General features: G+C 44.6%; 1 protein-coding gene across 1 annotated transcript; it reads left to right on the top strand.

The window, feature by feature from the left end:
* Positions 1-28: 28 nt before the first annotated feature.
* On the top strand, positions 29-23,349 carry FAM161B (FAM161 centrosomal protein B). Its single transcript, XM_012438074.3, has 9 exons — positions 29-170; positions 3,533-3,852; positions 5,189-5,739; positions 7,670-8,016; positions 8,807-8,934; positions 17,355-17,519; positions 17,767-17,866; positions 19,656-19,795; positions 21,036-23,349. Exons 1-9 carry the CDS (start codon positions 117-119, stop codon positions 21,160-21,162), a joined length of 1,932 nt encoding a protein of 643 aa, XP_012293497.2. The 5' UTR covers positions 29-116; the 3' UTR covers positions 21,163-23,349.
* The last annotated feature ends 4 nt before the right edge of the window (positions 23,350-23,353 follow it).

Raw genomic sequence — 23,353 nt, 5'->3', positions numbered from 1 at the left:
ACCTTGCGGGGGTGGGGCTGCCCTGGAAGCCAATCAGACACCAAAGCTAGAAAGCGGTGGACCCTGGCCTGTATAGCTATCGCTGTCACCGTCGCTGCTGACTCTGCCCAGCTGAAATGACCGTGGGGAGGACTGAGGGAGGCCCCGGCGGCGCGGAGGGGAGCCGTCAGGTGAGGAGAGAAAGAGGACAGAGGAAGCAGGACTGCCCCCCGGAAAGAAATCCCAGAGAGGAAACTGTTTGGCGTTGCCTTGGAGACAGACTGCAGGGGCGTGGGATTAAAATGATCGTTTAGAGACCAAGAGGCGGACTCTGACTTGGAGACCTGTACCTCTTGGACCTTATACGCGGCTCTTCATAGGACCATAGCAATGTCACTCAGTTTTCGCTTATCCTTTCAGTACTCTTTGATCAGTAGTACAATTGCTGTCCCATTTTTGTAGAAGAGAAACCTGAGGCACAAAGAGGTTAAGAAAATTGCCCTCAAATGTGGCCGAGCGCGGTGGCTCACGCCTGTATTCCAGCACTTTGGGAGGCCGAGGCGGGTGGATCACCTGAGGTCAGGAGTTCGAGACCAGGCTGGCCAACATGGCGAAACCCCATCTCTACTAAAAAAAAAAAAAAAAAAATTTGCTTGGCGTGGTGGCGGGCGTCTGTAATCCCACCTATTTGGGAGGCGGAGGCAGGAGAATCGCTTTAACCCAGGAGGCAGAGGTTGCAGTGAGCTGAAATCACGCCATTGCACTCCAGCTTGGGCGACGTAAGGAGACTCTGTTTCAAAAACTAAATAAATAAATTAAATAAAAATAATTAGCCGGTGTGGGCGGGGCGTAGTAAAAAAAAATAATAATTAGCCACCGGGCTCACTCCTGTAATCCCAGCACTTTAGGAGGCCGAGGCAGTTGGATCACGAGGTCAGAAGTTCGAGACCAGAGCCTGGCCAACAGGGTGAAACCCCATCTCTACCAAAAATACAAAAATTAGCTGGGCGTGGTGGCGCAGGCCTGTAATCCCAGCTACTCAGGAGGCTGAGGCAGGAGAATCGCTTGAACCCAGGAGGCGGAGGTTGCAGTGAGCCGAGATTGGGCCATTGCACTCCAGCCTAGGCCACGACTGTCTCCAAAAAAAAAAAAAAAAAAGTTTAGAATAATTAGCCAGGTGTGGTGGCGTGTGCCTCCAGTGATCCACGAGCCTCAGCCTCCCAAAATGCTGGGATTACTCCCAAAGTGAGCCACTGCGCCTGGCCGACCCCAAATTATTAAAGACAGAAAGTAGTCTGGTAGTTGCTTAGGGCTGGTGGGGTGTGGAGGGTTAGGGGAAATAGGGAGAGACTACTAAAACGTATGAAGTTTCTTTTTTTATTATTATTTTAATAAATGTAAATACATAATAATAAAGAGGCGCCGGCCTCCCCGAGGCTCCCGGGCAGTGGGGAGGCCTGGAGTTTCTTTTAGGGGCTACGAAAGTGTTCTAAAATTGTGATGGTAATTGCACAACTCTGTGGGTATACTAAAAACCACTGAATTGTCCACTTTAAATGACTGAATATATTGTAAATAAATTATATCTTAATAAAGTTGTCTTTTAAAAAAAGAGAAGAAGTTTGCCCAGAAGATCGCACATTCTTCAGTAGAAGAGTGAGGGCTAGGACGCATACATACCGCTGACTCTTACCCTGGATTTTAGTAAGGCTGGCTCCTCATCAGTCAGGTGTCAATTCAAAATTTCTCCACAGTGAAAAATAAAAATCAGCCCAGGACTGAGAAAGTATAACTCAGACTGTCATAGGCACAGATAATGCCAACAGCAAGAGCATCAGAAAACAGTGATTCTCTCAGAGCCATACCATAGGTACACCCTTTCTTCCAGATGATAATGCTTACTGATCAATTACCCACCCTATTTTATTCTTCTCACCTTTTGAATAAGAATTGCTGTTAGGCAGGGTGCAATGGCTCACACCTGTAATCCCAGCACTTTGGGAGGCCAAGACAGGCGGACCACTTGAGCTGAGGAGTTCAAGACCAGCATGGGCAACATAGTGAAACCCCATCTCTACAAAAAGTACAAAAATTAGCCAGGTGTGGTGGTGCATGCCTGTAGTCCCAGCTACTCAGGAGGCTGAGGTGAGGGATCATCACCTCAGCCCAGGAGGTTCAGGCTGCAGTGAGGCATGATTGCACCACTGCACTCCAGAACCTGGGTAACAGAAAGATCCTGTCTCAAAAAAAAAAAAAAAAAAAAAAAAAAAAAAACCTGCTTGGGTCAGGCACAGTGGCTCATGCCTGTAATCCCAGCACTTTGGGAGGCCGAGGCAGGTGGATCACGAGGTCAGGATTTCAAGACCAGCCTGGCCAAGATGGTGAAACCCTGTCTCTAATAAAAATGCAAAACAAATTAGCAGGCACCTGTAATCTTAGCCACTTGGGAGGCTGAGGCAGAGAACTGCTTGAACCTGGGAGGCGGAGGTTCCATTACAGGTACATTTTTAGTAGATCTGATGGACTTTATCAACCAAAAAAGCTTTCCATAGGCACTCCAACTTTTTATAATCTCATGGATGTTTATGGTTTTCACAGAATTTGTTATCATCTTATATTGTCTGTCTCCTCTCACTACAGTGTAAGCTTCATGAGAGTAAGGACCTTGTTTGTCTTGTTCTCAGCTAAATGCCCAGTGCACATCAGGCACCCAGTAAATATTTTATGAATCAATGGAGTACTGAAAAAGTTAATTGGCTGTCCCACTTTTTAGGACATTGCTCTTCCAGCCAGACCATATTGTCTTTCTTGTTAATCATCCATTCCTTTTTTTTTTGAGATGGAGCTTCACTCTTGTTTTCCAAGCTGGAGTGCAATGGCTCAATCTCATCTCACTACAGCCTCTGCTTCCTGGGTTCAAGCGATTTTCCTGTCTCAGCCTCCCAAGTAGCTGAGACTACAGGACCCCATCCAGCTAATTTTTGTATTTTTGTAGAGACGGGGTTTTAGCATGTTAGTCAAGCTGGTCTCGAACTCCTGACATCAGGTGATCTGCCTGCCTCAGCCTCCCAAAATGCTAGGATTACAGGTGTGAGCACCGTGCCCAGCCTTCATCCATTCCTTGACAGAGTGCAGATTAGCTAGAATGTGAGGAAAGCAGAGAAGTAGAGACAAGGAAAGGGGGAGAAGGAAGATGAGCAAGAAGTAGGTAAAACCCAAGTAAGGCAGAGTGTGGCCATTGCCACATTGTCACAGGCAGGATTCCTGGAGTGCAGGGGTCAGAGTGCATGGTGCAGTTGAAGTACTCTAAAAGCTTACTGCACTGTATGGCGCAGGGAACCAACTTCAGCTCTTCACTCCCCTTCCTTCCCTTCAACGAAAAGCACTTCATAGACCAAGTTGTGAAATTTCTTTAGAGCAAGAAACACAGCTTATTTTTAAAAATTCCCCCCCAGTCCCTAATATACAGAGGCTTATTCAAAGTGTAATTGTTATGTTTTGAATGCCTTTGAAATTATTGTTTGACCCACAGTCTATTTCTATTCTGTTTTAGATATTTCCCCCCAAATCCTCATCGGACACAGAAGCAGGAGAGGAGCTGTCTGGGCATGGGCTGGTTTTGCCTAGGGCTGGCAAACTTGATGAGTTCCTCAGCCCAGAGGAGGAGATAGATTCTACTTCTGACTCAACTGAGAGCTTTTACCAGACCTTACATGTACTAAAGCAGAAAGGCAGACCATGTCTGTTGGAGTCTCTCTTTCAGTCTGACCCAGATAGTGATGAAAACCTCTCTGAAGATGAGGAGGACCTGGAGAGTTTCTTCCAAGACAAGGGCAGGGGGAAGGTGCAGGCCCAGTGCCCCCGGGCTCTGAGGTAAGGCACTGCAGTTGCACAGCTGCCTCACTCCACACCTCCACACAGGTCACACCGTGTCTCTGGGCTTCATCTTCTTCTGTAAAGCGAAGAGCACTTCTGCAAGTTGTCATTTACTGAGGCTCCAGCTCACAATCAACTTTTGGCTCTAAACAGGGGTTCTGATTCCGCCCCAGGAATCCTAAATCACTTTTGGCAACACTTAGTCCAGGGATGCACTGAAATTAAAGGGAAGTCTTTCCTCAGGTGTGGTGGCTCACACCTGTAATTCCAGCACTTTGGGAGGCCAAGGCAGGCAAATCACTTGAGATCAGGAGCCTGGCCAACATGGTGAAAATCCATCTCTATTAAAAATACAAAAATGTTGCGGCAGGCACCTGTAATCCCAGCTACTCAGGAGGCTGAGGCACGAGAATCCCTTGAGCCCGGGAGGTGGAGGTTGCAGTGAGCCAAGATCACGCCACTGCATTCCAGCCTGGGTGACAGAGTGAGACTCTGTCTCAACAAATAAAAATATAAAAAATATAGGGAAGACTTTCTTAAACACACTTTCCCTGAGAATGACAACACAGTATGTTTATCTTGGTCAAGTCTTTCTCCTTTAATACCCTGGTAAGTAGACATTAATTTTTGCCATTCTACATAGGAAGAAACTGAGGTTTTAACAGTACGTTGCTCAAAGTTTGAAGCAAGATTTAAACCTAGGTCTGTTTGACTCTAAAGCTCTACTTTGCTCACTGTCTGTTCTCTTATGAAATACTAGAGTGCAGGCTGGGCGCGGTGGCTCACGCCTGTAATCCCAGCACTTTGGGAGGCTGAGGCGGGTGGATCAAAAGGTCAGGCGTTCAAGACCAGCCTGGGCGACATGGTAAAACTCCATCTCTACTAAAAATTCAAAAAAATTAGCTGGGTGTGGTGGCACATGCTTGTAATCCGAGGTACTCAGCAGGGTGAAGCAGGAGAATCGCCTTAACCCAGGAGCTGGAGGTTGCAGTGAACTGAGATCGTGCCACTGCACTCCAGCCTGGGCAACAGAGCGAGACTCCATCTCAAAAAAGAAAAAAAAAAAGAAATATCCGAGTGCAAAGTGGCAATTCTCTGATCAATTCTGAGAAAATTCTGAGAAGAGACTTTCCATTAGGGCTGCTAGGATTGTCTGTGGGAAGGTTATGGGTATAGAGGCCTTTGGGCTGTGGTGTTAGGCTGAGAAGCCAGCTGTGACCAATGGAAGGGAGAACTGGGGAGGAGGTCTGGAGGGAAGTCTGGAGTGGGGTCTGGAGGGAATGGGGCCTCCTAACTGCCCTGTCCTCCACACACAGATCTGCTTTTTTCCCAGGAGTGGCTCCACAAGGCGCTGCAGCTCCCTGAGCAGCCTTCCCTCCAACATTCCCAGGGCTCAGACCCAGCCCCGCTCAGGCTCGAGGACTCCCTCCCAGCACAGAAGTGTCAGCTCTTGGGCATCATCCATCACTGTCCCTCGGCCATTCCACATGACGCTGCGCGAGGCCCGGAAGAAGGCCGAGTGGCTGGCCTCGCCTGCCTCCTTTGAGCAGGAGAGGCAGCGGGCCCAAAGGCAGGGCGAGGAAGAGGCCGAGTGCCATAGGCAGTTCCGGGCACAACCTGTTCCTGCACATGTCTACCTGCCCCTCTACCAAGAGATCATGGAGAGCAGCGAGGCCCGAAGGCGGGCAGGGATCCAGAAGAGGAAAGAACTGCTCCTCTCTTCTTTGAAGCCCTTCAGCTTCCTGGAGAAGGACGAGCAGCTAAAGGAAGCTGCTCGACAGAGAGACTTGGCTGCCACAGCTGAAGCCAAGATCTCCAAGCAGAAGCCCACCAGAAGGATCCCCAAGTCCATTTTGGAGCCAGCCCTTGGGGATAAACTCCAGGGTAAAGATGTCCTTGCCACCTTGCCACCTCCTGCCTCAGGGTCCCAATCCCACTGTAGAGATTTTTTTTTTTTATCTTAACCTCACTCACCTCTTACACTGTAGGGATTTAGTCAGGGCCCGGGGGTTGGCCTGGCTTGGATCCTGGGTGGATCCACTAGAGACTGCATACTTAGTGCAGGCCATCAGGGAGGGTTAGGTCTGTTTGTACAATCGGGAGCCCTGTAGGGACCAAGGAGTGAGAGGTCCCACAGTGTCCCCAGGGCTCATCCTGTTGACATCTGAGTGGATGCACATGATGGCCTCTGCACCAGCACAGGTGCAGGAATCAAGAACTAGTGGGACACTTAAGGACCAGCTTAGGCTCACACCACCACCAGCAAACTACCCTGAGATGCTCCCCATGGCTCCTTCATCGTGGTGACACTGAAAAATTACCTTGGGGATGATTTTTTTTTTTTTGAGACAGAGTTTTGCTTTTGTTGCCCACGCTGGAGTGCAATGGTGCGATCTCAGCTCACCACAACCTCCACCTCCCAGGTTCCAGCGATTCTCCTGCCTCAGCCTCCCAAGTAGCTGGGATTACAGGCGTGCACCACCAAGCCCAGCTAATTTTTTGTATTTTTAGTAGAGATGAGGTTTCTCCATGTTGGTCAGGCTGGTCTCAAACTCCCGACCTCAGTCATCCACCTGCCTCGGCCTCCCGTAGTGCTGGGATTACAGGCGTGAACCACCGCGCCCAGCCAGATGATTACACATTTAAAAAAGTAGAGCTCCAAATAAGGGGCTCAGGCTTTCTGCACTCTTCAGTAGCATATACCATGCTCCAGGCACTGTTCCATGGTGAACACACGTGGACTTTGTAGACATGTGAGGAAAACAGATAAATACATACAAATGTGATGAGATATTTATAAGGATTAAAGGGGGAAGCATGGAAGCATATATCAGAGGGACCTAACCCGGGGTTTGGTGAAGGAAGGGAGCAGTTAGGGAGTGTCCCCTGAGAAAGTGGGCCCTGGGGCTCAATTGAAGGAGGGGCAAAGAGGGAGGAAAAGGGGAGTAAGAAGAATGTAGCAGGGAGGGGAGAGAAAGTGGAGCATCTGCAAGGGATGGAAAGGTAGAGGCTGAGAGAAGAGGGAGTGGGAAGGGAGAGGCAGGCACAGGCCACATGTGGAGCCTTGCAAGCCACATTAGGGAGTCTGGGCTTCATCCCAAGGGTATAGGAGAGCCACTGAGGGATTTAAGCAGGGTGGCCCATGACCAGAAATACATTTCAGAAGGGTCCTTCTGATTGCTGTGTAGATAATCCAAGAGGCAGCAAGACTGGAGGGCGTTGAGCCAAGAGGAAGCTACTTCACAATTCAGTTGAGAAATCAGTGCAGCTGGGGGCAGGGATGAAGAAAAGAGGATGGGCTGGAGAGAGTTAAAAAAAGAGGAGGAGATGACAGAACTTGTGACTGATGAGAGAGACAGAGGAGTCAGTGATTTGGGCAAAGGGCTTGAACAGCTGGGTAGCTGGTGGGGCCTTTCTCTAAGATGGGGAAACCTGAGAGAGGAGCAGGTGACTGGCCCATTTCCTCCTGCTTCATCTCTGAAGAAATCATAGGAAGTGCTCAGTAAGTGTAGACGGTCGCTGCTTCTGGAGCCCGATTGGCACAGGCAGTGGTATTCTGGATGACATTTATCAACAAGCTCTCCAGAACAAAAAAAGCAAGCTGTTTTGTAATGTTTGTTATTTTCTGTGGTATAAATACTCCTATCAATGCCATCTGCAAGCATCCCACAGGATGTTAACATGTGTCAGAATTCCTGAAAAGTTCATAGTTGCCTCCAGTACACTTAGGGCTAGTGTGTAAAAGGGAAAGTCCTCCAACCCTGTAGGTTTCATGCTTGGTCCTTTCTTACCCATCACCATCCTTTCTCCACAGAGGCTGAGCTATTCAGGAAAATTCGTATCCAGATGAGAGCCCTGGACATGCTCCAGATGGCCTCTTCCCCTATCGCCTCCTCTAGTAACAGGGCTAACCCACAGCCCCGCACAGCCACCCGGACCCAGCAGGAAAAGCTTGGGTTTCTGCACACTAACTTTGGATTCCAGCCTCGGGTGAATCCTGTGGTCCCTGACTATGAGGCCCTTTACAAGGCCTTCCAGAGAAGAGCAGCCAAAAGAAGAGAAACCCAAGAGGCCACTCACAACAAGCCCTTCCTGCTGAGGACTGCCAACCTGCGCCACCCTCAGCATCCCTGTGATGCCACCACCAGCAGAGGGAGGACGGTGAGAGCCCAGGCAGCTGTGGTAGGGTCAGGGCTGGGGCCTGAAATGCAGGGTGGGTCCAGGTCTGACTGGAAAGCATTTCTCAACATTTTGCTATCTTTTTTTTTTTTTTTTTAAACAGAGTCTTACTCTGTTGCCTAGGCTGGAGTGCAGTGGTGCAATCTGGGCTTACTGCAACCTCCACCTCCTGGGTTCAAGTGATTCTCCTGCCTCGGCCTCCCAAGTAGCTGGGATTACAGGGCCCTGCCAACATGCCTGGCTAATTTTTGTATTTTTAGTAGAAGCTGAGACAGGGAGGCTGAGGCAGGAGAATCGCTTGAGCCCAGGAAGCAGAGGTTGCAGTGAGCTGAGATTGCACCACTGCACTCAAGCCTGGGCGACAGAGTAAGATTCTATCTCAAAAAAAAAAAAAAGAGAGAGAGATAGAAAATGGCCAGGTGCAGTGGCTCACGCCTGTAATCCCAGCACTTTGGGAGGCTGAGGCAGGTGGATCACCTGAGGTCAGGAATTCAAGATCAGCCTGGCCAACATGGCAAAACCCCATCTCTACTAAAAATGCAAAAATTAGCCAGGTATAGTAGCTCACAACTTGTATAGTCCCAGCTACCTGAGAGGCTGAAGTATAAGAATCGCTTGAACCAGGCAGGTGGAGGTTGCAGTGAGCCAAGATTGCACCACTGCACTCCAGCCTGGGCAAAAGAGTGAGACTTTGTCTCAAAAAAAAAAAAAAAAAAAGAAGGAAACTAATCACACATGCTGTCCCACCAATACCAGTCTTTGTTTCTTCTAGGATTCCCCACAGTCACCAGCTACACCCCTGCCAAGGAGTCGTTCTCTGAGTGGCCTTGCCTCCCTCTCTGCCAATACTCTCCCTGTGCACATCACAGATGCCACCAGGAAGAGGGAATCTGCAGTCAGGTGAGTGCTCAGGCTGCACAAGACCCATGCTCTGATTCTGGCCCCAAATGCTGGAAACCTCCCTGCTGAGGGGCCTCCTTTTCTGTTGTCAGAGACACCTCAAGGGGTCAAAGGGAATTTTCTGATTACAACAGGAACAAGTACAGTTCTCCACACCTGGTGCTGGAGAACAGCTAGCCAGCATTCAGCACATACTCACCGAGGGCTTATTCTGTACCAGCAACAATGTTAAGGCTGGAGATCTTAGGGACCCTACAGTTTATTATCTAGTCTGAAATACAGAAAAGCAAAGAAGCAATGGCTGTATTTTTTGAGTACTGCAATGATGGGGGGTACAGAGGACTGTGAGGGCATTGGGCAGCCTGGAACAGGGGTGTCTTGTCTTGTGGAATAGATGTCTAAAGTGAAACCTGAAGAACCAGGATGAGTTGGCCAGACAAAGCCTGGAGAGAAGGAAGGTTCCAAACAGAGAGAACCTGGATAAAAGCCCATGGGTGAGAGGAAGGGAGTTGTGAGGAACAAGAACTCAGAGAAGCATGCTAGCAGGTGGCTGAAGCTGCTGCAAAGATGAGACATCCACTGCACAGATTTGAGATTCTCTGAGATTCATCTTGGGGAGATGTCAGACTCAGTTGGGCAGCAAGAGCCTGCTTATTTTAACTCTTCAGCTGACCTGACTCTGTTATGATGTTCTCATTGAGCCAGCCCCCAGGAGGAGTTCCTACACTAGGCTTCTGAGCCAAAGTAGGCAAGAGAGGTCATGGTGTAACGAGCAGCTTAGCCCAGGGAGAGGACTCATGTCTTACTGCCTTCCTGTGGGGCTTGTAGGGGAGTATTCAGAACCTACTTGGGTCCTTAAGCCTCACAACAGGGATCATAGACAAGTATTTACGGTCCAAGAGATACTCCTTTCTTCTTCAAACTTCGGTTAGACCTCCTAAACCAGGGCCAATTGCTCAGTATCCTGAGAGCCCAAAAACACAGGCCTCATGAACAAAGAGGCTGGCCCACGTACAGAGGATATCCACATCTGCGTTCCAGCCACAGGGAATCTGACATATTAGCAGATTAAATTTTCGTGGTGTTCTTCCCAGTCTGTCCATTTGAATGTAAACATCCAAATATGAGTCTTGATTGATTTTCCTTTTGGAAGAACTCAACATATTACCTTGTAGATAACTGAAGAAACTAAGTGCTACAAATTAAACCCAAATAGTCTGCACTGAAGGAGGCTCATTTTCCAGTTCTCTCTGAATATGCAGATTTGTATTCCCAAAGGACCATGAACCCAGGTACCTTCCAGCCTACTGTTTATAGCAGAGTGGTCAAGGGCAGATGCTTGGGAGTCAGAGATCCTGGTTCCAATAGGGGCTTTTCCACTGGCGTGCTGGGTAGCTTTGAGCAAGTGGCTTACCTCCCTTGAGCCTCAATCTCCTCTCCTACAAAAAGGGGAGTTAGGCCAGGTGCAGTGGCTCACGCCTGTCATCCTAGCACGTTGGGAGGGCAAGGCAGGTGAATCACCTGAGGTCAAGAGTTCAAGACTAGCCTGGCCAACATGGTGAAACCCTGTCTCTACTAAAAATACAAGTATTAGCTGGGCATGATGGTGGGTGGCTATAATCCTAGCTACTGAAGATACTGAAGCAGGCAAATCGCTTGAACCCAGGAGGCGGAGGTTGCAGTGAGCGGAGATGGCACCACTGCACTCCAACCTGGGCAACAACAGCAAGGTTCCATTTCATTAAAAAAAAAAAAAAAAAAAAAACAGCAGTGGGGGGATTTAGTATTTACCTCATACGGGAGTTATGAGGACTACATGAAATGTAATGGTCGGAGAGGGATCCAAGATGGCCGATTAGGAGCAGCTCTGGATTGCAGCTCCAAGCGAGAGCTCAGAGGCCACTGCAGGTGATCCCCAGGCAAGCAGGGTCTGGAGTGGACCTCCAGCAGTCCTACAGCAGAGGGGCCTGACTGTTAGAAGGAAAACTAAGAAACAGAAATAAGTAACTTCATTTTCAACAAACTGGACATCCACTCAGAGACCCCATCTGAAAGTCACCAACTACAAAGACCACAGGTAAATAAATCCACAAAGATGGGAAGAAACCAGCACAAAAAGGATGAAAACGCCCAAAACCAGAACGTCTCTCCTCCTCCAAGGGATCACAATTCTTCACTAGTAAGGGAACAAGGCTGGATGGAGAATGAGTATGATGAATTGACAGAAACAGGCTTCAGAAGGTGGGTAATAAGAAACTTCTCTGAGCTAAAAGAACATGTTCTAACCCAATGCAAAGAAACTAAGAACCTTGAAAAAAGATTTGATGAAATGCTAATGACAATAAACAGCTTACAGAGGAATATAAATGATTTGATGGAGCTGAAAAACACAACACAAGAACTTTGCAAAGCATACACAAGTTTAAATAGCCGAATTGACCAAGCAGAAGAAAGGATATCAGAAGTCGAAGATCAACTCAATGAAATAAAATGAGAAGGCAAGATTAGAGAAAAAAAGAGTAAAAAGAAACAAACAAAGCCTCCAAGAAATATGGGATTATGTGAAAAGACCTAATCTACGTTTGATAGGTGTACCTGAATGTGACGGAGAGAATGAACCCAAGCTGGAAAATACTCTTCAGGATATTATCCAGGAGAACTTCCCCAACCTAACAAGGCAGGCCAATATTCAAGTCCAGGAAATACAGAGAACACCACAAAGATTTTCCTCAAGAAGAGCAACCCCAAGGCACATAATCGTCAGATTCACCTTGGGCATTGGAAGGAGAAAATGCTAAGGGCAGCAAGATACAAAGGTTTGGTTACCTACAAAGGGAAGCCCATCAGACTCACAGCTGATCTCTCAGCAGAAACCCAACAAGCCAGAAGAGAGTGGGGACCCATATTCAACATCCTCAAAGAAAACAACTTTCAACCTAGAATTTCATATCCAGCCAAACTAAGTTTCATAAGCAAAGGAGAAATAAAATCCTTTATGAACAAGCAATTGCTCAGAGATTTCATCACCACCAGGCCTGCTTTATAACAGCACCTGAAAGAAGCACTAAATATAGAAAGGCACAACCAGTACCAGCCACTCCAAAAACATACCAAATGGTAAAGAGCATTGACACAATGAAGAAACTGCATCAAATAACAGGCAAAACAACCAGCTAGCATCAAAATGGCAGGATCAAATTCACAAATAACAATATTAACCTTCAATGTAAATGGGCTAAATGCCCAGTCAAAAGACACAGACTGGAAAATTGGATAAAAAGTCAAAACCCATCAGTGTGCTGCATCCAGGAAACCCATCTCGCATGCAGGGATACACATAGGCTCAAAATAAAGGGATGGAGGAAGATTTACCAAGCAACTGGAGAGCAAAAAAAAAGCAGGAGTTGCAATCCTAGTCTCTGATAAAATAGACTTTAAATCAGCAAAGATCAAAAGAGACAAAGAAGGGCATTACATAATGGTAAAAGGATCAGTGCAACAAGAAGAGCTAATGATCCTAAATACATACGCACCCAATACAGGAGCACCCAGATACATAAAGCAAGTTCTTAATGACCTACAAAGAGACTTAGACTCCCACACAATAATATTGGGAGACTTTAACACTCCACTGTCAATATTAGACAGATCAACGAGACAGAAAATTAACACGGATATCCAGGACTTGAACTCAGACCTGGACCAAGCAAACCTAACAGACATTTACAGAACTCTCCACCCCAGATCCACAGAATATACATTCTTCAAAGCACCACATCACACCTACTATAAAATTGACCACATAATCGGAAGTAAATCACTCCTCAGCAAATGCAAAAGAACGGAAATCATAAACATCTCTCAGACCACAATGCAATCAAGTTAGAACTCAGAATTCAGAAACTAACTCAGAACTGCACAGCTTCATGGAACCTGAACAACTGGCTCTTGAATGTTGACTGGATAAACAATGAAATGAAGGCAGATATAAAGATGTTCTTTGAAACCAACGAGAATGAAGACACAACATACCAGAGTCTCTGGGACACATTTAAAGCAGTGTCTAGAGGAAAATACATAGCAATAAATGCCCACATGAGAAGCAAGGGAAAAAAAAAAAAATAGAAAAAGAAAATGCCAGGTGTGGTGGCTCACACCTGTAATCCTAGCACTTTGGGAGGCTGAGGTGGGTGGATCACCTGAGGTCAGGAGTTCAAGACCAGCCTGGCCATCATGGTGAAACCCCATCTTTAAAAAAAAAAAAAAAAGAAAAGAAAAAGAAAAAGAGAAGCAAGGAAAGATCTAAAATCGACACCCTATTGTCAAAATTGAAAGACCTAGAGGAGCAAGATAAAAAAAACTCAAAACCTAGCAGAAGACAAGAAATAACTAAGATCAGAGCAGAACTGAAGGAGTTAGAGACACAAAAAACCCTTCAAAAAATCAATAAATCCAGGAGCTGATTTTTTGAAAAGATCAACAAAATAGACCACTAGCCAGCTTAATAGAAAAGAGAGAAGAATCAAATAGATGCAATAAAAAAATGATAAAGGGGATATCACCACAGATTCCACTGAAATACAAACCACCATCAGAGATTACTAGAAACAACTCTATGCATATAAATCAGTAAACCTGAAAGAAATGGATAAATTCCTGGACACTTGCATCCTCCCAAGCCTAAACCAGGAAGAAGTCGAAACCCTGAATAGACCAATAACAAGGGCTGTAGTTGAGGCAGCAATTAATAGTCTACCAACCAAAAAAAGCCCAGGTCCAGATGTGTTCACAGCCTAATTCTACCAGACATACAAAGAGGAGCTGGTACCACTCCTTCTGAAATTATTCCAAACAATCCAAAAAGAAGGAATCCTTCCCAAATCATTTTATGAGACCAACATCATCCTGATACCAAAACCTGGCAAAGACTCCACAAGAAAAGAAAACTTTAGGCCAACATCCATGATCAACATAGATGCAAAAATCTTCAGTAAAATACTGGCAAACTGATTGCAACAGCACATCAAAAAGCTTATCCACCATGATCAAGTAGGCTTCATCCTGGGGATGCAAGGCTGGTTCAACATACGCAAGTCTATAAATGTAATTCACCACATAAACAGAACCAAAGACAAAAACCACATGATTATCTCAATAGATGCAGAGAAGGCCTTTGACAAAATTCAAAGCCGTTTATGCTAAAAACTCTCAATAAACTAGGTATTGACGGAACGTTTCTCAAAATAATAAAAGCTATTTACAACAAACCCACAGCCAATATCATACTGAATGGGCAAAACCTGGAAGCATTCCCTTTGAAATCTGGCACTAGACAAGGATGCCCTCTCTCACAACTCCTATTCAATATGGTATTGGAAGTTCTAGCCAGAGCAATAAGGCAAGAAAAAGAAATAAAGAATATTCAATTAGGAAAGGAGGAAGTTAAATTATCTCTATTTGCAGATGACATGATTGTATATTTAGAAGACTCCATCATCTCAGCCCAAAATCTGAAACTGATAAGCAACTTCAGCAGTCTCAGGATACAAAATCAATGTGCAAAAATCACAAGAATTCCTATACACTAATAAGACTTAAAGAGAGCCAAATCAAGAACAAACTGCCATTCACAATTGCTACAAAGAGAATAAAATACCTAGGAATACAACTAACAAAGAATGTAAAGGACCTCTTCAAGGAGAACTGCAAACCACTGCTCAACAAAATAAGAGACGACACAAACAGATGAAGAAACATTCTGTGCTCATGGTTAGGAAGAATCAATATCGTGAAAATGGCCATACTGCCCAAAGTAATTTACAGATTCAACACTATCCCCATCAAGCTACCAATGACCTTCTTCACAGAACTGGAAAAAAACACCTTAAACTTCATATGGAACCAAAAGAGAGCCTGTATAGCCAAGTCAATTCTAAGCAAAAAGAACAAAGGTGGAGGCATCACACTACCTGACTTCAAACTATACTACAAGGCTGCAGTAATCAAAACAGCATGGTACTGGTACCAAAACAGAGATATAGACCAATGGAACAGAACAGAGTCCTTGAAGGCAACACCACACATCTACAACCATCTGATCTTTGACAAACCTCACAAAAACAAGCAATGGGGAAAGGATTCCCTGTTTAATAAATGGTGTTGGGAAAACTAGCCATGTGCAGAAAGCAGAAACTGGACCCCTTCCTGACACCTTACACTAAAATTAACTCCAGATGGATTAAAGATTTAAACATAAGACCTAACACCATAAAAACAATAGAAGAAAATCTAGGCAAAACCATTCAGGACATAGGCATAGGCAAAGACTTCATGACTAAAACACCAAAAGCATTGGCAACAAAAGCCAAAATAGACAAATGGGACCTAATCAAACTCCAGAGCTTCTGCACAGCAAAAGAAACAGTCATTAGAGTGAATCGGCAACCAACAGAATGGGAAAAAACTTTTTGCAGTCTATCCATCTGACAAAGGGCTAATATCCAGAATCTACAAAGACCTAAAACAGATTTACAAGAAAAAAACAAGCCCATTCAAAAGTGGGCGAAGGATATGAACAGACACTTTACAAAAGAAGACATATATGAGGCCAACAAACATACGAACAAATGCTCATCATCACTGGTCATTAGAGAAATGCAAATCAAAACTACATTGAGATACCATCTCACACCAGTTAGAATGGCGATCATTAAAAAATCTGGAGACAACAGATGCTAGAGAGGATGTGGGGAAATAGGAACACTTTTACACCGTTGGTGGGAGTATAAATTAGTTCAAATATTGTGGAAGACAGTGTGGCGATTCCTCAAGGACCTAAAAATAGAAATTCCATTTGACCCAGCAATCCCATTACTGGGTATATATCCAAAGGATTATAAATCGTTCTATTATAAGGACACATGCACACGAACGTTCACTGCAGCACTGTTTACAATAGCAAAGACTTGGAACCAACCCAAATGCCCATCGATGATAGACTGGACAGGGAAAATGTGACACACATACACCATGGAATACTATGCAGCCATAAAAAATGGTGAGTTCCTGTCCTATGTAGGGACATGGATGAACCTGGAAACCATCATTCTCAGCAAACTGACACAAGAACCGAAAATCAAACACCGCATGTTCTCACTCATAGGCGGGTGTTAAACAATGAGAACACAGGGACACAGGGAGGGGAGCATCACACACTGGGGTTTGTTAGGGGGAACTAGGAGAGGGACAGCGGGGGGTGGGGAGTTGGGGAGGGATAACATGGGGAGAAATGCCAGATATAGGTGATGGGGAGGAAGGCAGCAAACCACATTGCCACATAACAATGTTGCCTATGCAACAATCTTGCATGATCTTCACATGTACCCCCAAACCTAAAATGCAATAAAATATATATTTAAAAAAAGAAATGTAATGGTCTTGGTTCATGATAGGGAGCTCAGTAAATGGTAGCTGTTAGTATTATTTTGTATCCAGATAGGCAAAGACCTATTGAGTGTTGGGCTATTTAAGTAAGGAGATATATATATATATATATATATTTTCCCAAGATGGAGTCTTGCTCTGTCGCCCCAGCTAGAGTGTAGTGGCCAGATCTCAGCTCACTGCAACCTCTGCTTCCCAGGTTCAGTGATTCTCCTGCCTCAGCCTCCCAAGTAGCTGGGATTACAGGTGCATACCACTATACCCAGCTAATTTTTTTTTTGTATTTTTGGTAGAGATGGGGTTACACCATGTTGGCCAAGCTGGTCTTGAACTCCTGACCTTGTGATCCACCTACCTTGGCCTCCCAAAGTTCTGGGATCACAGGCATGAGCCACTGCACCCCGCCTAAGTATATTTTAACTGACATTTCTCCATTTCAGTAAATGCACTTCTAGGGTAGGAAATCACTATGTCCCTAGTGCTGGAAAGGCTTCATCTGCCAGTACATTTAATCCTAGAATTTTATTGTTTTCAAAATGCCCCATTCACTGAAAAAACCAACTTACTTTCCAGAAGAGGTTACTAAGATTGCTTTTATTTCATTTTTAAATTAATTAATTAATTAATTTTTGAGACAGAGTCTTGATCTGTTGCCCAGGATGGAGTGTAGTGGCTTGATCTCAGCTCACTGCAACCTCTGCCTTCTGAGTTCTAGCAATTCTCCTGCCTCAGCCTCCCAAGTAGTTGGGATTACAGCTTCCCACCACCATACCCAGCTACTTTTTATGTTTTTAGTAGAGATGGGGTTTCACCATGTTGGCCAGGCTGGTCTTGAACTCCTGACCTCAGGTGATCCACCTGCCTTGGCCTCCCAAAGTGCTGGGATTACAGGCGTGAGCCACCGCGCTCAGCCTAAGATTGCTTTTCAATATACCCAAATTAGTAATCTATACCCTTTCTCTGCTTCCTCCCTTTAGAAGTGCACTTGAAAAAAAGAACAAAGCAGATGAGAGTATTCAGTGGTTGGAGATACACAAAAAGAAGTCTCAAGCAATGTCCAAATCTGTGACCTTGCGTGCAAAGGCCATGGATCCCCATAAAAGCCTGGAGGAAGTGTTCAAAGCAAAGCTGAAAGAGAACCGGTCAGTGTCCCTCTACGTGTCAAAAGGGGTGCTTGCCTTGAGATCCAACAGACCACTGGCCTGTTGCCAGAAAATGCAAAATGGAATGACTGGGGTAGGTAGGCTCCTGTAATCACAGTGGGGTCATGATTTTCCAAGTCAGATAGGAATTTGCAATGTACATGAGAGTTACACTGCTTAACTGGAAATGAAGGGTATTCTAGATTAGAAAAGATGGAATTCTTTCTAAAAATCTTGCTAATTCCAGGAACAATGACCGTAAAAGAGTGAAAGAATATAGGAAAGAATTGGAAGAAATGAAGAAGAGAATACAAACAAGGCCCTATCTCTTTGAACAAGTTGCCAAGGTAAAACTAAACTGTCATTTGTTTTCTGCCTTATATAAAAGGGCTCTGAGAAATTATGAAAACAATTTTAATATGTGGGTATTAAATTTTTCCTTGAGGCCCAGAAATTCTAATTTCATTACCACCTTTTCCCAAAATAAATAGTACAATAGAGAATGCTGCTTGTGTTGATTTCATCCAAGAGTGAACTCCAAAGGCATCTGTAAAAGGATATTTTACTTCTAGAGCTTTCACTGTAGTCTAGCATTCAGATTTCATCAGATTGGGTCTTACACCCCAGAGACACAGGGACCATTGGCTCGTTCTGCTCTCTGGAGCCACTGTTCACAGTGCTGGGAAGGCCTCTCTCCTCTGGCAGTGCTGCTGCCCCTGGGTCTCCCCACCTCTAGATCTGTGGCACATTTATAGGTCTCCAAGGATTAGGAAGCTCACAAACACCCCTCAAGGCTCTTCTTAGACTAAGTGCTTTCAGGCTCGAAGATTATTATTTTTTTCTTCTTTTATTTTGTGTGTGTGTGTTTGTGTGTGTTCCTTGTGGAGCAGGGCTAGCTAACCCACAGGCAGTGTACCCAAAGTATCCTGGAAGACTATCATTTTAAGATATTCTCAGCCGGGCATGGTGGGTCACGCCTGTAATCCCAGCACTTTGGGAGGCCAAGGTGGGTGGATCACAAGGTCAGGAGGTCAAGACCATCCTGGCTAACGCAGTGAAACCCTGTCTCCACTAAAAATACAAAAAATTAGCTGGGTGTGGTGGCGCACACCTGTAGTCCCAGCTACTCAGGAGGCTGAGGCAGGAGAATTGCTTGAACTCAGGAGGCGGAGGTTGCAGCGAGCCAAGATTGTGCCACTGCACTCCAGCCTGGGTGACAGAGCAAGACTCCATTTCAAAAAATATAAATATATATTTTCAAAACTATTAGGGACGTTGGACTCAGCTGAGATCTCCCTAAGGATTCTCTGGCGCTGCTGCATTAGGCTCTGTGGATTTCTTTCCTCTCTAGTTTCAGACAAGTTGGGGTTCCCTAGTGACCTAGTTCCAGTGGTGGGGCATTAGCTCCATCTTATAGCTAGTACATTATCCAGACATTTGCTGGGTCCACTTCCTCCTCCATCCATAAATCTCTCCTCTCACACACACAAACACACACAGTCTTGGATTTACTTAGCAACCTGCATTGTTCAAAATCTCTTGTGCTTCTTTATGTTCATGTTAAGCAAGCTCACTTCAGAGCTCAACAGTCTTTCACCTCTCTAGGAAAAATACAAAGTACTGATTTTGTTCTTGAATACTTAAACAAAAAAAATAACATTCTTCTGGTCCACACGTAGACCATCTGTCCTTCCATTAAGAGTCTTGATGTAGCTTATTTTCTATTTTATTTTAGTATTTCTGATAATAGTTTGTTGCTTTAAAATCTTAGAAGGTTTTTAGTCCGTCCTTTTAAATTTAGATTTAAAATGACTTTTTTTTTGAAAAAGTCATTGCTTTTCAAAATTGTGGCTCCCAAAATCAACAGTTTGGCATCTCTGGGGAGTGTTAGAAATATAAAATTACAGGCCTCATCCGACACCTACCAAATGAGAAATTTGCATTTTAACAAGACCACAGGTGATTTATACATATATTAAGGCTTGAAAACAAGGGTTAAGTAATTTTTATGCAAATCTGTACCCCACAGTAAGGGTGGTGGTGGTAGTGGCAGTATTGTAAGAATGCTGATTAAGTAATTTAGAATTGTCTGGTAATTCATAAGACAGCTACAACAGATTAATTTCCATCCCACAGGATCTAGCCAAGAAAGAAGCAGAACAATGGTATCTAGATGCCCTGAAGCAGGCTGGGCTGGAGGAAGACTTTGTGAGAAGCAAGGGGCAAGGCATCTGGGCTGTACAAGAGGAGGAGACCCAAGTCAAGGACCTTCCCAGGTAACCTGAGATGTTGCTGTCATTTGCAGCTCTCTATATTGTCATCCTCAGTAATACCACTGGGAGGAAGCTTTAGAATAGCCACTGGTATTCTGATATCATAATCCTGTATTTATATGATATTCATAACTAATCCAGAGATCTCCAGGTAACACATTTGAATTTAGACAGTGGTGCAGTTGTGAATAAAATCTGACAAATTAGTTTTCTTCCATTTTGAAACAGATCCAATTCCAGTTCCAATTCCATGAGCCAAAACTATTACTACTTTATTTTTGAAGAAAAATCACGTATATTTTGACTTCTTATAAAACTATAAAACTCTTTTTCTAGCATTCCTTGAAGGTAGCTAATATAGTATCACCTTCTCCATAACCCATTTTTATACTGAGTCAAAGGGAGAAAAGACAGATCTATCTCCATTATTCTTAATTGTTTTGTATCTTAAATCCTAGTAGTCCCTGGCCGGGCGTGGTGGCTCACACCTGTAATCCCAGCACTTTGGGAGGCCAAGGCAGGTGGATCACGAGGTCAAGAAATCATGACCATCCTGGACAACATGGTGAAACCCCATCTCTACTACAAAATACAAAAATTAGCTGAGCGTGGTGGCGCGCGGCTGAAATCCCAGCTACTCTGGAGGCTGAGGCAGGAGAATTGCTTGAACCCAAGAGGTGGAGGTTGCAGTGAGCCAAGATTGTGTCACTGCACTCCAGCCTGGCGCCTGGCAACAGAATGAGACTGTCTCAAAAATAAAAAATAAAAAAATCCTAGTAGCCCCTACCCTAATTTCTATCTCAGTTTTATACCCCTAGAAATTTTCCTTTACATCCCATATAAAATAATAATAATGTTGAGACCATTCTTAAACCTTACACAGTGCTTTAAGATTTTCTTTTTCAGACTGGGCGCAGTGGCTCAGGCCTGTAATCCCAGCACTTTGGGAGGCTGAAGTGGGTGGATCATTTGAAGCCAGGAGTTTGAGACCAGCCTGGGCAACATGACAAAACCCCGTCTCTACAAAAAGTAAAAAAAAAAAAAAAAAAAAAAAAAAAATTAGCTGGGCACAGTGGTATGTGCCTGTAATCCCAGCTACTTGGGAAGCTGAGGTGGGAAGATTGCTTGAGCAGGGCTGTCCAGGCTGCAGTGAGCCAAAATCATGCCACTGCACTCCAGCCTGGGTGAAACAGTGAGACCCCGTCTGGAAAAAAAAAATTTCATGTTTTAATTTATTTTGCAGCATCCAAGAAACTACAAAATTCAGCATCAGAGGTCCAGAGCAGGATTTAGAAGGATCTCTAGAACAGCCTGCAAGCCCCAGGAAACTACTGGAGGAGCTATCTCATCAATCACCAGAAAATCTCTAATCACTTGCTTAATCACTACACTTAAAATTATTGCTTTTGAAAAATATTAAGCAGCTAACTTGGGTTTGAGTCAAGGCAGGCAAAACTTGGGTTTTGAGTCATCGCTACTGCTAGAGGATGGGGGAAAAGAAGAGTACCAGGTAACAGTCTGGTCGTGGTGGCTCACGCCTGTAATCCCAGCACTTTGGGAGGCTGAGGTGGGCAAATTACCTGAGGTCAGGAGTTTGAGACCAACATGGCAAAACCCTGTCTCTACTAAAAATATAAAAATTAGCTGGGTATGATGACACACGCCTCTAATTCCAGCTACTCAGAAGGCTAAGGCAGGAGAATCACTTGAATCTGAGAGGCAGAGGTTGTAATAAGCCAAGATCACACCACTGTACTCCAGCCTGGGCAGCAGAGCAAGACTCTGTCTTAAAAAAAAAAAAAAAGTAGCAGATAACAGGGAATGGTTCAAGGAAATCAAAGTGGGGAGGCTCAGGAGGAGGGGTCGTAGCCTAAAGTTGAGGGTTCCTGCTCTGTGCCTCACACTTAGAGTATAGGTAGAGAAAAGAGCACAAGCCCAAATGCCTATACGGGCTAGTGCAGAAACATAAATGCATCAGCAGGGTAGGTGTAGACAGTAGGAGACAAGAGAGACTGGAAAGTATCAAGTCTTGCTAGAGTATAGGCTCAGAATTACTACATCAACCACATTTTCATCAAGCCAGAAACTTGCATGCTCTCAAACTAATTTAAAAATACTTAGAAATAGTGTATGGGCAAAATAAAATACATCTGTGTATCACATTTAGCCCATGGGGGATGAAAAACTTACAACTTCTAGTACAGGGTTTCTTATCCTTAGCACTATTAATATTTTGGGCCTTAGCCTGGCCAACATGGCGAAACCCCATCTCTACTAAAAATACAAAAATTAGCCAGGCTTGGTGGCAGGTCCCTGTAATCCCAGCTACTTGGGCAGCTGAGGCGGGAGAAATCGCTTGAACCCGGGAGGTGGAGGCTGCAGTGAGCTGAGATCGCACTACTGTACTCCAGCCGACTGTTCTCAAAAAAAAAAAGAAAAAAATATCTTGGGCCACCTAATACTTTGTTGAGGGTTGTGGGAGGGAGCTGTCCTTTATATTGTAGAATGTTTAGCAGCATCCCTGGCCACTGCCCGCTAGATGCCAGTTAGTACCCCCCTCCCCAGCTATAACAACCAAAAATGTCTCCAGATATTGCCAGATGTCCCCAGGGGGCAAAAATGTCCCTGGTTGAGAACGACTGCTCTAGTATAAAAGGTTGCATGAAGCAAAAACTGGCATTCTAAGAATACAAGTAATTGCCATGAACACAATCTACATACTAGATGATCATGCATGTCATTAACAAATTAAGAATAATTTAAAAGTTATTTCCTATTATCTGTTTAGAATGAGCCTGTGTGTTTGTGAGCATGAAGTTCGTTTTAAATAAAATTTCCCAGACAACCAAGATTTTCTACTAGTAGATGATCTTTGGAATACTTTCTTCTCACCAGTAATGATTGGATATTCTGGCTCGGTGCAGTGCTTCATGCCTGTATCCCAGCACTTTGGGAGGCTGAGGATCACTTGAAGCCAGGGGTTCAAGACCAGCCTAGGCAACACAGTGTGACCTCATCTCTACCAAAAAAAAAACACAAAAAGTTAGCTGGACTGGTGGTGCATGCCTATAGTCCTAGCTATTCAGGAGGCTGAGGTGGGACGATCCCTTGAGTTCAAGGTTACAGTCAGCTACGATTACACTACTGCACTCCAGCCTGGGTAACAGAGCAAGACTCTATCTCAAAATCATAATGATGATGACTGGATATTCTTTCTCAGTAGCTGTGGAGACAGGATGATAGCAAGAGTGCCTGCTCTAACTAAAGCACCTTTCTCAATGCCTTTTTTAAAAAAATGATCTTTCTGGAAAAATTCAAAAGTATCTGTTTTTACTGCCATTTTCTCAGATGTATCTTTTTTGGTGGAGACAGAGTGATAATCCAGTAATAACCACCTGGGTTTGCTAGTTAGAAATGAAGATGTTCTGGTTATGTTTCCCAAGACTCCTCGGTTCAATCTTTCCTGCATGGAATCCTAATGGGAAATGAGTACACTATCTTAAAGCGAAAGACTGAAGTCCTGATCTCTAAGAAAATAAATTTTGTGTGAAACAAGAGCCA

Source organism: Aotus nancymaae, unplaced genomic scaffold (genome assembly GCF_030222135.1).
Source record: "Aotus nancymaae isolate 86718 unplaced genomic scaffold, 86718_ANA_hifiasm-v0.15.2.pri h1tg000011l, whole genome shotgun sequence".
In the NCBI taxonomy this organism is placed as follows: domain Eukaryota; kingdom Metazoa; phylum Chordata; class Mammalia; order Primates; family Aotidae; genus Aotus; species Aotus nancymaae.
The sequence above is the reverse complement of the archived record's forward strand: the minus strand, read 5'-3'. Positions and strand labels throughout refer to the sequence as shown.